This window comes from Phasianus colchicus, chromosome 1, assembly GCF_987193195.1.
Source record: "Phasianus colchicus chromosome 1, bPhaCol1.hap1.1, whole genome shotgun sequence".
Taxonomy (NCBI): Eukaryota; Metazoa; Chordata; class Aves; order Galliformes; family Phasianidae; genus Phasianus; species Phasianus colchicus.
The window spans coordinates 115,239,305-115,254,768 of NC_143436.1; the positions used below are offsets into that span (position 1 = coordinate 115,239,305).

The window sequence follows — 15,464 nt, forward strand, 5'->3', positions numbered from 1 at the left end:
GTTCTGTATAATCCATACACAGCAGATGGTGACTGTATGATGTATATTAAAAAAAGGTGAAATAGAAATTCACTGATATTTTCTTAAGTTTTAAAACTGAAATCTTGGGAAGATACCTTTTACTCTATAGAAAATGTATGATAAAATAATGGCTTATGTCCATATATACAGGTAGGCTAAAAAAGATATATTTGGGGGCACTGTGATAGTGGTTCTTTCAAAGTCATTTTCTAGGTACTCACTAGGTTCTGTGAGCACACAGAAATACAGAGAGATCTTTATTTAAAGGGCTTAATATCTTTACTCATAAATACATGGTTCTCTTCCCATACTTCCCTTGAAGAGAGAGAAATTGCATTCTGGCTGATACTAGAGCTAGTAAGACTGCATAGAGAGAGTGGGAGAATGCAAGAGTGTACCTTGGTTAAGACTGCTCTAATTTTAGATCCTTCAGAAGTTCTAGTAGCAGATATCAGTCACTGATATTTACGTTGGTGTTAACGTTATTAATAGATATTCTGTGTGATATAGTAAACTTGTATTACTTTCTTAGAGAACTTATTCTGATAGTATTAAAGGAATGTGTACGACAGATTACTAGTCCAGTCTCTGAGAACCTTTAATATATCACATATGGAAGACAAAATTAATAATGCAGCATCTCATTTTGTATGTGAGACTTTTATCTTTAAGGTTTTTCTGATCCTGTATTTCATAATAAAACATAGAACTGGCTTGATAATTCTTACAGAGACTATTTCTTCAATTTCTATTTATTTCTGCTTTCAGAAAAGCTATGAATATTTAAGAAATTCTGTTTCAATTATAATCTGGACGCCTCCTGACTGCTGAGAGTGCTTATACATGTAAAAAATAGAAGTTGCTTTCAGAAGAAAGCTTCTGAGATATTGGAGAGATCTACTTTTACGTGCCTACACATGGAAAATTCATGAGAATTGTTTTCAGAGAAAACTATGACAATTTCATTTTTGTTCTAGAATGTTCTCTATGCGTTTTATACCAGCAGTAATTATAGTGTCAGTCTTTTAAATTGCAAAGAATCTTGTTTCCTTAATGATTATAAATTCTCTCTTTAGACCTACTTAATGAAAGTTACAGTAGACAAAAAATCTAAGGCATCTAAATTAATTATCATTTTACTGCTACTGATGGAGCAACTTGGTGCTGATGCTGAAGTGGAGATGTAAATTATCTCATTAGTATGATTGTAAAAATTAAAGAAAATTAAATACTATCGGAGTTGGTTACTAATTTAAAAAAAGTAAAGTACTATTTGTTAGCTCATATTAGCACGGGCACAGAGTAGAAGCAGATAGAATATTTGCTTCCACACATGGAACTCTAGTCATTAGTGACAGAATATGCAATAATCAGTTATTACTGCTGTTCTACCGTAGTTTCATTAGATTCTGGTAAGCAATTGTAAGTTTGTTTTTACTGACTACTTCTGAAAATCTCAGAAGCACAGCATTATGAGAAATATTGATCACTTCCTTTTCTTGATGAGCCCTGAGCTTGCTCATAGCTCAGCATTTCACTGATGTAATCTTTGTCATGTTTGTAGCTTTGTGCCTGAGAGAGCTTCCTAACCTTACCACATCAAATTTTCACAGATTAATAGAACTATTTGAATTGGAAGGGACTCTTAAAGTTCATCTGTACAACTCCCCTGCAATGAACAGGGACACCCACAGCTGTATCAGGGTGCTCAGACTCCATCCAGCCTGACCTTGCATGTGTCCAGGCACAGGTCATCCACCAGCTCTCTGGGCAACCTGTTCCAGTGTCTCACCACTCTTATTGTAAAAAACTTCTTTCTTATATCCAGTATAAATCTCCCCTGCTTTCATTTGAAGCCACTTTCCTTTGTCCTATTACAATCCCTTTCTTTCTTACAGCCCCCATTTAGATACTGACAGGCCACTCTTAAATCTCACAGGAGTCTTCTCTTCTCCAGGCTGAACAGCCCCAGCTCTCTTCGCCTGTCCGTGTAGCCGAGGTATTCCATCCCTTAGGTCATTTTTGTGGCCATCCTCTGGATACACTCCAACAGGTCCACATCTCTCCCATATTGAGGACTCACCAATGCAGAGTGCAGAGTAGAGGACCACCTTCCCCTGACATGCTGACCACATGTGGTATTTTTTTGTCATTCATTAATAATCCACTGCCTGAACTTTTTTTATCTAATTAATAACATCGCAAATGCCTACACAATCATGAATACAACTGTATAAATCAGAATGAAGTAAGAAAAATGCTAAATGCATTAAACGAATCACACAGACTATCATTAAGCCCAGCCACACATTTGGCAACTAAATTTTCAATTCAGTATAATATACTCATGGTAAAATTACAAGTTTCAACACCCAAAATCCTAAATGAAATAAAATTATGAATTAAAACTTTCAGTCACTGAACATTCACTACAATCTCTATATGTAAGATTTAGTCTAGCCATGTGAGAAATGAAGTTATTTGAAAACTGATATTATCCTAAAATTCTTAATCTCCTGAACTTCCCTGGAAGTGTTAGTTACAAATGCTGTTCTGAAGCCTGATTTTGGGGCAAATATCTGTGTCATCAAACACTAGAGTAAGAATTGCATATTAGCTTTACATTAGACATAACACATGCTCTAGAAACGCAATAGTAACTTATAGATGTCCTGGTTTTATTATCTAAGTATATTTCTAGCTTAGAAATGTTGCTCTTTCTAGTGTTTTTATTGAGTGATACTGAATTTAAGTAGGCTACAGAAAGTGAAATTTTGATCTGACAGTATGGATATGACTTAGTCTGTGAAGTAGATCAGACATTTTGAAGCAAAGAGAAGTGTCTCTTTTTTGAGACACGAAGCCTGGATTTACTCAAGTGTAAGCCATCCAAAACAGTCCTTTTGTACAAGAACTTTAAAAACATCTCTTGATTTGATTCAAACTGTGCTTTCCACCATTGGCATTCTAATCTACATCTCATGTGTTACATGCATTTGCACAGCAAGGTTACCTATGAGAGTGATGAATAGAAACTTCACAGAAAACTGTCAGTTGCTGAGTCATAATTCCCAAAAATGATTTTCCTTTGAAATCCTCTGAAGATGAGTTTGGTGCTTTACTATATTAACACATTAGCAGATGTCTCCTTCTATATTGGGTGTGCTAATAGGAAAGATTAACCTACTGTTATGTTTTTGATACTGTTCTCTAACCTGCTTTAGCTGTGATAATTCAGGTTACCTTATGCAGTGGCTAGGCCAACTGAACTGATCACAGAAAGTGCCAATCTTCAGTATAGAGGTTGGTGAAAAGTAACTATAATTGATAGTTTTTTCATCTCACACTGATGAATCTGAAAAAGAAAAATCTGCTTGTGTTCTCAGAAGGGAAGACAAGAATTCAGAGGTGGCTTGGATTTGTGGTGAAAACCATGTTGCTAACACAATCATGTTTTAGTTGTTGCTGAACAGTGTTTATGGAGAGTCAAGGGCTTTTCTCAGACTGCCTGTTAGTGACTAGGCTGGAGTGCTCAAGAAGCTGGTTCTTTTAATATCTGTATATCCGGCATGAGATTAAGAAACAACGGTTCAAATGTTGGTCTGACCAGTTTATTACAGATCTTAATTAGGGAGATGGAGAAGGGGAGAATGGACACTATTATGAATTAGGGTAATGGGGAAGGGAAGGAGGGTGACAGAAATGATAGGAAAGAACAAGAAAGGAGTCCTTATAGGAAGCAAGAGGGGGATAGTCACCACCATGGATCCAACGTGGTTTGTAGTTCAGTCATTGATCTTCAGTAGTGGTGGGTCATCTGGCACTGCTGTTCTGTTGATGACGGCGACGGCAATGGTGACCATGGCAATGATAGTCCTTTTCAATGGTTCCAAAGTGGTCGAGTCAGCTGTCTTTGGAGTGACAGCTCAAATCCAAAGTGGTTGAGTCAGCTCTCCTTGGAATGGCAGCTTGTGGCTTTGCGATCTCATCAGAAACTCCTTTGTTCCTATCTTCCTGGCCTTGCCAGCAGATAAGACAGAGCAGGGAGGCACCAACTTGTATCTTGCCTTCACAGGATACAATGGCATCATCCCCCAGTTTCCCATAGCAAGCTGGAGTTATTTAGTCACAGGCCAGATCTTCCACCAGTAAACACTCCTGAGCACCCTCTTCTGAAGGTAAACAGCTCCAAAGAAATGCTTTCAAATGTAAAATTGTCCACACAGTGATGTTGATTACCACACAGCAACACGCATCACTCATCTCCTAGACAAGTCAGTCTTATCACAAGAAATACCTCAGGGAGCAAGCTTTAAGCCAAAAAACAAAGGATTCTCACACTAACGAAAGGGGTATTTCATACCATATGATGTCATACTCAACAGTAAAACTGAAGGGGTTGGCTAGGGGTTACTGCCATTGCTCAGGGACTGATTAGGCATCAGGCATCTTGGAGAGAAATTGCATTGTATGTCCCTTTTTTTTACATTTGATTTTGGGTTGCTGTTTTTTTTTTTTTTCCTTCATTTACATTCCTTTCCTGTCTCCCCCCTTTCCTGTTAATCTGTCTTTATCTCAGCCCATGAGTTTTATAATTTTTTGCCCTTCCAATTGTCTTCCACCTATCCAGCTCTGGGCAAAGCACAAAGACTGTGTGGTACATAGATGCTTATCAGCATTAAACCCCTACAGGGTCACAGGATAGAACACTTTCCTCCTTTAATTTCAGATATTTTTATTAGTCATCTATAACAATGCATTTTTTTCCAGTTTGTTTGCTTGCAACACTGTCTAGTCTCTATTAAGAGGATAATGGTGTAGAATTTTGTAGTCGATGAGGGTTCACTTATTGCAATAATTTATGAACTAGTAGTCTCTGTAATCTGTATTAGGGCATTATTACTTAGACACTTAATGCCCATTTCAGCTATCAGAAATCCAATTTAGTATGATTTTAACATGTAAATTTATATGCAAATTTATACCTGGAACTCATTACAGAATCACAGAATTATAGGGGCTGGAAGGGAAAACTAGAGATCATCTTGTCCAACGCCCCTACAAACCAGGCTCCCTAGACCAGACTGTGCAGGTTGGTGTCCAGGCAGGTCTTGAATGTCTCCAGAGAAGGAGAATCCACAACCTCCCTGGGCCGCCTGTTCCAGTGCTCTGTCACCCTCACTGCGAAGAAGTTCTTATGTACATTTGTGCGGAACATCCTATGCTTCAGTTTGTGGATGTTTCCTCTTGTCCTATCACCATGCACCACTGAAAAGAGTCTGGCCTTGTCCATTTGCCTCCTGCACTTTAGATATTTATAGACATTGATCAGATCCCCTCTGAGCCATCTTTTCTCAAGGCTGAAAATACCCAGATCACTCAGCCTTTCCTCATAATAGAGACGCTCCAGGCCCTTTATCATCTTGTGGCCCTCCACTGGACTCTTTCCAGGAGATCCCTGTCTTTTTTGTACTGTGTAGCCTCAGAACTGGATACAGTACTCCAGATGTAGCCTCACCAGGGCAGAATAGAGGGGGAGGATCACTTCCCTTGACCTGCTGGCCACGCTCCTTTTAATGCAACCCAAGATGTTATTGGCCTTCTTGGCCACCAGGGCACACTGCTGGCTCATGGCCAATCTGCAGTCCATTAGAACACCCAGTTCCTTCTCTGCAGGGCTCCTCTCCAGCAGGTCAGCCCACAACCTGTACTGGTGCATGCAGTTATTCCTCCCTAGGTACAAGACTCTGCTTTTGTTCCTGTTAAACCTCATCTGGTTTCTCTCTGACCAATAACCCCAATTATGATATTAACTTCTAATATTAGATGTCTTATGCATAGTTTTTTTTTTCTTCTTTTTCTTCTAGTTAATTTCTTGTACTGCAGTTGTGATAAGAATGGATTCAAAACAATACATAATTTACATAAGATGCTTACTTCTGCACTTCAGGTGGTTAAATTTGTTTTTCAATTGATAAATGGTTAGTACCTTTTTGCAAACTGATGTTTTTTAAGGCAAAATGTGCCAAATAAAAAACGAAGACACAGAAGCATGATAATGTTGATGTCTGTCAACGTACAAGGAAAAAAGAGGGTTGTCTTGACAACAAGTTTACATCACAGAGAGGCAAAAAAAGTAATGTAGGCATATGGTGAGTTAGGTAATTCACATGATGAAGATCCATTCCATTAACCTACAAGTCAGTAGGAAGCTGAAGGACTCAGCCCTTCCAGCATAGGAGGTTAAGGTTTCGATTGGTCTGAATAATCAGTGGGAGAAGTATCTAATGGAGAGTAGAAATGTGGGTCTGGATTAGAAGACTTTGTGGAGGGGATGAGCAGTGGAGAGGAGGTGTGCACTCGAGGCATAGTGTACAAGCAATTCAAGAGCCACTTCTGATTCCTACAACTAATTCGAAAATTTGGGTTAAACTTTTTTCAGTACAGCATGGAAACTCTGACATTAACAGTGCTGAGGCACCTTTTGAGCTTCTTTTGTTCCAAGAAAGAGAATCAAGTAGTAATTGTCAACTTAAGGTTGTAGGAAAAGGAAACTATCTTAACTTCCTCCTAGTAAGTTACAGATACGCTGATGGTGACATTGATAGCTATTTTTTCATTGTTACTGCCAGCATAGGAAGTTCAATCTTCGAGTAAGCAACATTCCTGCTTGTCATGAGGGGCAGCCAAGAGAAGGAATATGCTTGTTTTTTATCAGTCTAAAAGAATGAGGATTTGGACAAGTAAAGTTCTGCTTTATCTTCCCAGGCTTGTCAAAGTAATATTCTAATCACTTTTCTAGAAATATTTTCTTCTGTAGCAATAGCCTGGGAAATACTTTCACCTCATGGTCTGCAGTTTGGGAACTGCCTATGTTATGGCTTCTTCACATTTCTTCTGATATAATGGCCTTTCATGAAAAAGAATACTATCGGCCGTTGGATGGATATTTTGTGATTTAACCTAGTGGTATGCATCCATAACAAGGATTTGGAAGAATCCATTAAGCCCTGGAAATATACAGTATGTACATGTTCTGTTGATACATACATGTGTACTCTTATCACCATCCATACAGTAACAGATCATTGAAATATTTACTGGAATTTCAAGAAAATTTCCCAGAAAATACCAGGAAATCTATTTCTTGGGAATTCATTTGACACTGCCAAGTGAAAGCTGCTTTCCATTAAGATAATTTTAGCAATATAATATCTCCTTTGATTAAGAAGAAGCTAGAATTCTTAGTACGTTTGTTTATATGGTAGCTTCTGCTGCTTTCTTTTTCTTTTTCTTTTTCTTCTTTTCTTCTTCTTCTTCTTCTTCTTCTTCTTCTTCTTCTTCTTCTTTTTTTCTTCTTCTTCTTTTTTTCTTTTCCCCAAAGAAGTAGTTCCATGTGTCCTTTCTAGTGGTAAAGTAATTTTTCAACAAGGTACAAGTGTTTTACTATAAAATTGTTATGAACCCTTTAGGAATAAAATGGTAGATACATTTAGAATTTTGTTTGCAACAGTAAAAACTGTTAGTCTAGCTTTAAAATATTTTATTAAAAATTTTAATCCCATCATACTTATGCAAGGCACTCGGAGGATTTAAACTGTTAGTGTAATCTTACCATCTGTAGAATATTGAATGTATTTTGTGTGTGTTTCTGCAGTCATTTTCTATAAATGTAAACATATAGGAATTCACCAAATCATACGCAGGCTTAAAGCTGTGTGAGGGGTTGTAAAGTATTTCATGTTCAATTTTTTTTTGTATTAGTAATTATACTTTTTCTCCTTCCATATAGCAGTAATTATTTACTTTTCAATTAATTCGTATGGCAAATTTTTGCTGAGAACCTAATCACGGTATGTTTAAAATAAATAATAATAAAAAATAAACAAAACCAAAACCAAACCAAAACAAACAAACAAACAAAAGCCATCCTAGCAACATAAAACCTACATTTTGAAATAATCTTCTTGATTAGAACAAAGGAAATAGACCAAAATGGTGATAGAAATAGAGATGCATAAAAGTATACACTTATATTTAGTTTGGGATTCTGCATATTTTGTACACATTAACTTGTATAAATAGAAGATATGAATTTTAAACATCAGGAACGTATCCTGAATTGTGACACTAAACTTCCTTCATTAATATATTTTTTCTTGCTTAAAGTGTTAGAGTATGTTGCTATTTACATACAATAGGTTTCATAGGATGGATTTACACTATTACATTACATTAGAGAAGGGAAGGGAGAAAGGAATCACTGGAAACAGTGGAAATATAGCAGTTTCAAAGCAGTTTGTGGATGTGATGTGATGGCTGTTGGACTGAGCTGCTTCTGCCCAATTATTGTTCATCTTAAAATGCTCTATGTAAAAAATCTGCTTGTGTTTACCTTATCAGGCCATAGTGACTCCCATATTTTGTAATAACTGCTTCTGCCTGAATATGAAATAAAAGCCTTTTTACTGTGAGAGTGACTGAGCATTGTTGTGTACTGCCCAGAAAGGCTGTGGTCTCCATCTGTGGAGATATTCAGAAGCTACCTGGACACAGTCCAGGAGACCCTGCTTGAGCAAGGATGTTGACATGGACTGTCTGGAAAGACTTGAACTTTTCCTTATTTATGTAATTAAAGAGTCTACAACTGGAAGATTGACTGAATTGTGTCTTACTGTAAACTTCTCTTTTTTGGGTTAGTTCAGACGTAACAAAAGTGTAGCGTGTTTTTGCATAAGTGCAAATCATGTATATATAAATCATGTGTGTATCCTGTATTTGTTTGAGAGACATCTTTGTGTAATCACTCATAATTCATTTTGTCTGGGTCTAAAATTTATTTTTACTTTTTTTTTTTTTTTAATTACTTGCTTATTTTTATTTTTTCTTCCTAGGATACTGTTGGAATTCATATTCCTATCACTAACCCTGCAGATGAAGTTCTTGAGCTGAATGTAATGCTGGAGAATCAGTCTCTTTCTGGGCAAAAAACATTCACACTTTTGCCAAAACAATTTAATTTTTATCAAGTAGAGTTTTCCTCAGCTGTTGTTGGCACTTCATATGAAAGGTAAGTTGTAGAGTTTTGAAACCTGTGGTAGTTGTAGCTCTTGTACTAATAAGTGAATTGACTTAGATATCATTTGTACCCTTGGTGTAGATATCACCCTAAAAAAAATTGTAACAAATGAAATTAAAAATGTGTCTAACTTTAAATATTTTGTATACCAAACAACAACCTTCCTTTGGGAGGAAAGTCTGACCTGACAGAATTCAGTGAACAATGATTTGGGTATTTACTTAATATTAGAGTTCACCTCTGAGATCTTTAGACTAGTTGTTGATTTTGTAATTTTTATAAGGTCAATATGTTGATGAGCATGGTTTCATTTTACTTATCAGAAGGAACTGAATTGTAACAACACAACTAAAGTCAGGTTAAGAACTCTTTTAACAGCCTTCACATAAATCCACTTAGCTTCAAAATCTTCCATTAATTACAAGTGATGTACTTAATGAATATGGAAAGGTTTTAAATTAAAACTGCTTAATTACATTGGAAATCCAGAAGAGGCTGGGTAGTGTGATAATTATGAATACAAAGACGGATGACCTCTTGGTTTTAGTTTCATCTAAACCGATTCAGCAAGTAGCTAGAGAGCACTCATTTTCCTGGAATTTGCCTACTATTTAAAGAGCTGTTAGAAAAACAGTCCCAGACTTCCCAGTTATATCAACCAATTAGCAAAAATATAAGCATTGCTGGATGGGAGCAGAGTCCTTGCAGAGGGAGACAGATGACTGGCGATTAGAGTCCTAATAGCTTGAGAGCCAAAATACATGTGTTTCAAAGTCTTTGTTCAGTTTGATTATATTGATTTTTCCAAAGACCAGAATAATGGCAGGTATCATTGCACAATACAGCTTTCAAGCAATACCAGTGTATAGAAATGACTACTGTTATCTCTGCAATCTTTTTTTCCTTTTTTTTTCTCCTGAGCAGAGTTGTAGAAATAAAAGTATTCTGAAGGTGCAAATTAGACTAGACACCTGTTTTTCATACTGTGCATTATTTCCAGTATTTTTCAAGTATATACATATATATATACATATGGTACTATTTCCAAATAATACCATAAAAATCTGTTTAAACTGATGAAATGTTGGGATAGATGTCAACTGATTGGTAGGGTGGAGCTAACGAAAATATGTGCAAAGATGACATAAAGCACACAGGTACATATTCCATACTGTTATGTTACTTGGTACTTGTAATAGCTCCCAAGGAGTATAATTACAGCTGGGCAGAAGTACTTTACATACCACCGTACTATGATCTTTTTTTCCCATAAATGTGTTCTGTTTCCCTTGCTGTGGTAGCAGCTGGGAAGAAGAATGTTACAGAAGAATTTCTGGCAGCTGTACCTTTACAACTGGATGATACTTTTCTAAGCTGATTTTTGCTCACTTTAAAGTCTCTGCTGGTACAGAGGACAGTCTGGAAATTCACAGTTGTGAAATAGATACCGTTCTCTCTCATTTAGAACAAGTAAACTGGTCTTTAGTGTGTTGTGAATTTGCACAGTGTACAGTTCTAATATGCTTACATTGCTTTAGATAATTTTATTATGGCTTCAACTCCAAAAGGGAAAAAAAGAAAGCCACCCCAATAAATAGAAAAAACAGTATGCAGTAGGTAAGGAGTGCATTAGAATGATTGTCACAGAATGCTGCTGTGTATATCTCACCTACAACTCTTAGGCATCACCACATGTGATTGTGGTGTATTGTATATAAAAACAATATGCTGAATATTCCTTAGAAGCATCTCTCTTTTCTGTGTTCCTATAAATGCATCTGTATCTATTTCTCGGTTTTCATCCCTAGTTGAAAAATTCAAATGAATGAATACTGTTTCTATTTGTTTTTTGGTTTTTTTTTTTTTTGAGTTCAGAATGGCAAAAAGAAAACACTCTAGCACTAAGATGAAATCAAAGCTTGCTTTTGTAAGTTAGAAGTTCAAATGTTTTTGAGTTATACCTAATTTTCTTTTTTATAAAGTTATGAAAGATGAAGAAGACTTTTTCTTGCATCAATAATTGGGAATATAATTGGTTATTGATAGATGAATTCCTATACTGATAAGTAGTATTATGAGAAAACTGCTGACTAAAGAATTCACTATGTTGAATTTGTTACTTTTTCCTGTGTTTTTCGTCTCTGTATTTTTATTTGTCTGTACAAAAGCTTTGTCACATCAATCTTATGTATGTTTTTAGTGTCATATTCCAATCAGATGTGGTTGGAGAGTTTTGGTATGCATTGAAGTTGACTGTAGAGAAACCATTACCAACTGATCTACCTGAGATAGTATGTGAGCTTGGAAAGTAAGTATGTGGTTCATTATGTTTAACCTGGTTACCTGTTTGAATAAGTCATGGAAGACACATATACATGAAAAAGCCACAGTAGTGCTGTGTATGTATCATAGTATTTTGCAGATAATTTTCATATATGGAATCAAAATCACCTAGGTTAGCAAAGAAACTAAAGACCATCAAGTCCCACCATAACGCTATCAACTCCACCACTAAGCCATGTCCCTAAATGCCATGATGCCATGCAGCTCCTCCAGGGGTGGTGACACAGCCACTTCTCTGGGTAGCCTGTTCCAATGCCTAACCAACCTCTCTGTGAAGAAATTCTTTCTGACACCTAATCTAAACCTCCTCTTACACAACTTGAGACTCTTTCCTCAAGTCCTATCAATTGTCACTTAAGAAAAGAGACTGCCACCTGCCTTGCTAAAGCCTCATTTCAGGTAGTTATAGAGAGCAACGATAAACATAGATAGGTGAAATTTTCTTTGCAGAACAATCAAATGGGATATGAGCCTATATGTAGCCTTCACAAGAAGTATATATGTATGTAGAAATGTCTGCGAAATGTAATAATAAATATCCATAATACAGAGTCCTGTAGGCTTGTTTAAGTTCCTTTTATCCTTCTGAACTAATATTCCCAACAGTCCTCCTTTACAAACACTTGTATAATAATTTTGAATTTTTTTTAACCTCCATAGAAAAAGCAAAGTAACACAGTTTCTGTCCTGCAGATCCTGGAGATGGGCATAGTTGGAGTTAGAATAATGCAAATATTGAGAAAATGGACCATGTGAATAGCACGTGGAGAAATGAACCCAATTCATTCTTTCCTTAACAAAATTTCATCTTGGATTTGATAACATGATTGTGAGATCTGACTTTCAAGACAAACATGAAAATTTTGAAGATATGACTTAAAAGAATGCCAAAATTTCAGTTGTGTTCTTCCACCTACTGTCTCTGACTAGTAGTAGGTTCTACGGACACAGTGATCTCTTGAGTGTTAAATTCTTACTTCATATATTGTGTTCTTGACTGAATCTATTATTACTGTATGTTACAAATGGAGCAAAAAATGTTATGAGAGAATACAAAATGAAATTTTACCTGACTACATTTTTGTGAATATATAAAATGAATGAAATAAAAAAATTACTGCAGGTCATATATTTTGATAAGTTTATTTAATTCACAAATCTGAGACCTTTTTTTTTATTATATTGCATGAACATAACGAATTACAGAAATTTCAACTTTGAATTAATCCATTGTTTGTATATGATACGAAGACCAGAATTAACTGGCAGTTATTTTTTATGTTCTTCTTAGAAAATCAGTAGGGCTGTCTGTCTCCTATTCTGGGCTTACTAGAGTAGAAACCAAATTTTTTCTCTACTATATAGGCTAAAACTGTTAGGAATTTGAACTAACTTACGACCCTTTCATTTTAACAAGCATTCGTAATTTTCTTTAATATGTCCTACCTGTGAACTACATGCACAAGTAGTCTCACCAAGAATGGCAAGTTATCATTTACTACTCCAAACAAAATATGTGTTGGAAAGGATTGGTTCCATTAAATACAACACTTTCTTGCCGGAAATATAAATTTAAAGTCACTGAATTTCATGTTTTATTTTTTCAAAGAATATTTCTTTCAACTTAACAAATAGATACATGTTATAAATCCTATACTTATAATTTAACTCATCTCAATTTGCCATAGGCAGACAGCAGTGGAAGAACAAAGAAATTCTTGTTTATAGAATCATAAAATGGTTCAGGTTAGAAGGGACCTTTAAGATCACCTAGTTCCAACCCCTCTGTTGTAGACAGGGACACCTCCCACAGACCAGGTAGCTCAAAGCCCCATCCAGCCTGGCCTTGAATGCTTCTAAGGTAGGGGAATCTGCAGTCTCTCTGGGCAGCCTGTTCCAGTGTCTCACCACCCTCACAGTAAATAATTTCTTCCTAATATCTAGTCTAAATCTATCCTCTTCCAGATTCAAGCCATTTCTTCTTGTCCTATTGCAAAATGCTCTTACAAAGAGTTCCTCCCCAGCTTTCCTGTAGATCCCCCTCAGGTACTGGTATGCTGCTATAAGATCTCCCCAGAGCCTTCTCTTCTCCAGGCTGAAGAGTCCCAGCTCTCTCAGCCTGTCCCCATAGGGGAGGTGCTCCAGCCCTTTGATCATGTTTGTGGCCCTCTTCTGGACCTGCTTCAACAGCTCCATGTCCTTCTTGTGCTGGGGTCTCCCAAACTGGGTTCAGTACTCCAGGTATTCTCACGAGAGCAGAGTAGCGGGGCACACTTCTCTTGATGCAGCCCAGGTACGATTGGTCTTCTGGGCTGCAATCCCAAAAGGTTGCTTTGATTATTAATGGCAGCAATAACAGTAACATATAAAAGCACACAAGCAGTAGTCTTTTTATGTATGTTTTTATATGCTTATTATAAAACAGTAAAACAAAAATGGCAAGCCTTCTTTTATTTCTATCATCTATCATATTCTTCATTTCACAATGTTTCGTTTCGAGTTATTTTTGTTAATTCCTTCTTTGGTCTCCTCATTTAAGAAATTTATTTCTATTGTATCATCAGCATATTTTTTGCTTTTTGAAGTGGAAAATAGTGAACAATGACATTTCACCATGGCAGTAATGTTACACTCAAATTACTGTGATTTTCTCTACTTGCTGAAAGGAAAATGAAGAGTAAACTGAGTGCTGATAAGATTATCCAAGTAAATTGGCTGCATTAATGTATGCTGAATAGGTAAAGGCAATACGGGCAGAAGCTAAGTTTTGTAGTAAATTTGGTTCAAAATAAACTAGAACTTTCTATATTGTCTGCTTAACAAAGATATCCATTTGTTTTGTTTTGGGTGAGTTTACTTCTTTGCCATGCTTTTGAAGACACAGACTGTGAATGATAAATTTCATAAAATGCTTGAAACCCTTCTGGTTGATGGAGATTTCTTCTACTTTAAAGGATTTTGATTCTGCTACTTTTTCCTCAATACTGAAGGAGCATTATCATATCTAAATACCCTTCTAAGAATAATGGTTTAGGTTTTTTTTCGTTATGTGCTCATTGTATTCTTTTTGTTATCTATCTGAAAAAATTAATAAGTGCCCTTGAAACATCACTTGGAACTGGATTAGAAGCAAAGAACTATGACCCTTACTATCAATTTCTAATCATTTTTTGAAGGAGAAAGGAAAACATCTAGATTTTATCTTTTAGTACTTTTTCAGATAACATAATATGGGTTTTGTTTCTATCATGTTACCTTTAACATGTCATTTAGAATATGATTTTAAGCAAGTCAATCCTCTGCTTGATTTTTTCTATCTTCATTTATTCATTTTGTTATAGTCTCCAAAGAGGAGTAATTGAAGATGACAATCAGTTAAATTAAGTTCTTTAGTGTGTTGTGCAACAACTTATGCTAAAATTAGTGTAACAACTGTGTTCACTGTGTGGAGTGGAAGAGGTTCTTAAAGTTTTGATTACTAGTCAAATAGTTGCTTACTATAATTTCAAATATTGCAACATAACTTTATTTTTTGCAAATTAAATATTATATACAAAAGAGTCCAGACAAAAAAGTAAAAGCTATAGATGAATATGGGAAATTACAGGTGAATATGAAGTTCTTCTCTGACAGCTTCCTGATTTTTCTATACTCTCTAATGTTGAGCCCTTGCTGATACAACATTTTGATACTGTAGACAAAAACAAATCTGCCACTCAGCTGCTGAGTATTCACGTCTTAAAGTTGTCGGTAACCCCACAGGCACCAATGCATCACTTCCTATATTGGAAGGAGCCCACCTGCAGACAACAAGCTTGAGGACCTGAAGTTACATTTATAATTCTTGACTGAAATGCCTTTATTTCTGAATGCTGTTTATATAAAAATACATATATATATTTTCTTTACTGATTTGTCTATGATTAACTGACTCATTTATTCCAGAGGATAAATATGTGGAGCAATCTGGCAGTTGACCTGCCGCAGCTAGAAGGCATATCCATTAGCCAGATAAATTACC

At 36.0% G+C, this 15,464-nt stretch overlaps 1 protein-coding gene across 1 annotated transcript in view; it reads left to right on the forward strand.

The window, feature by feature from the left end:
* Positions 1 to 15,464, forward strand: part of CFAP47 (cilia and flagella associated protein 47) — a 276,161-nt gene that overhangs the window by 180,204 nt on the left and 80,493 nt on the right. Inside the window, exons 52-53 of the mRNA XM_090123944.1 lie at positions 8,916 to 9,091; positions 11,301 to 11,408. Coding sequence (XP_089980070.1) covers positions 8,916 to 9,091; positions 11,301 to 11,408 — 284 coding nt within the window. The remainder of the gene's footprint in view (positions 1 to 8,915; positions 9,092 to 11,300; positions 11,409 to 15,464) is intronic.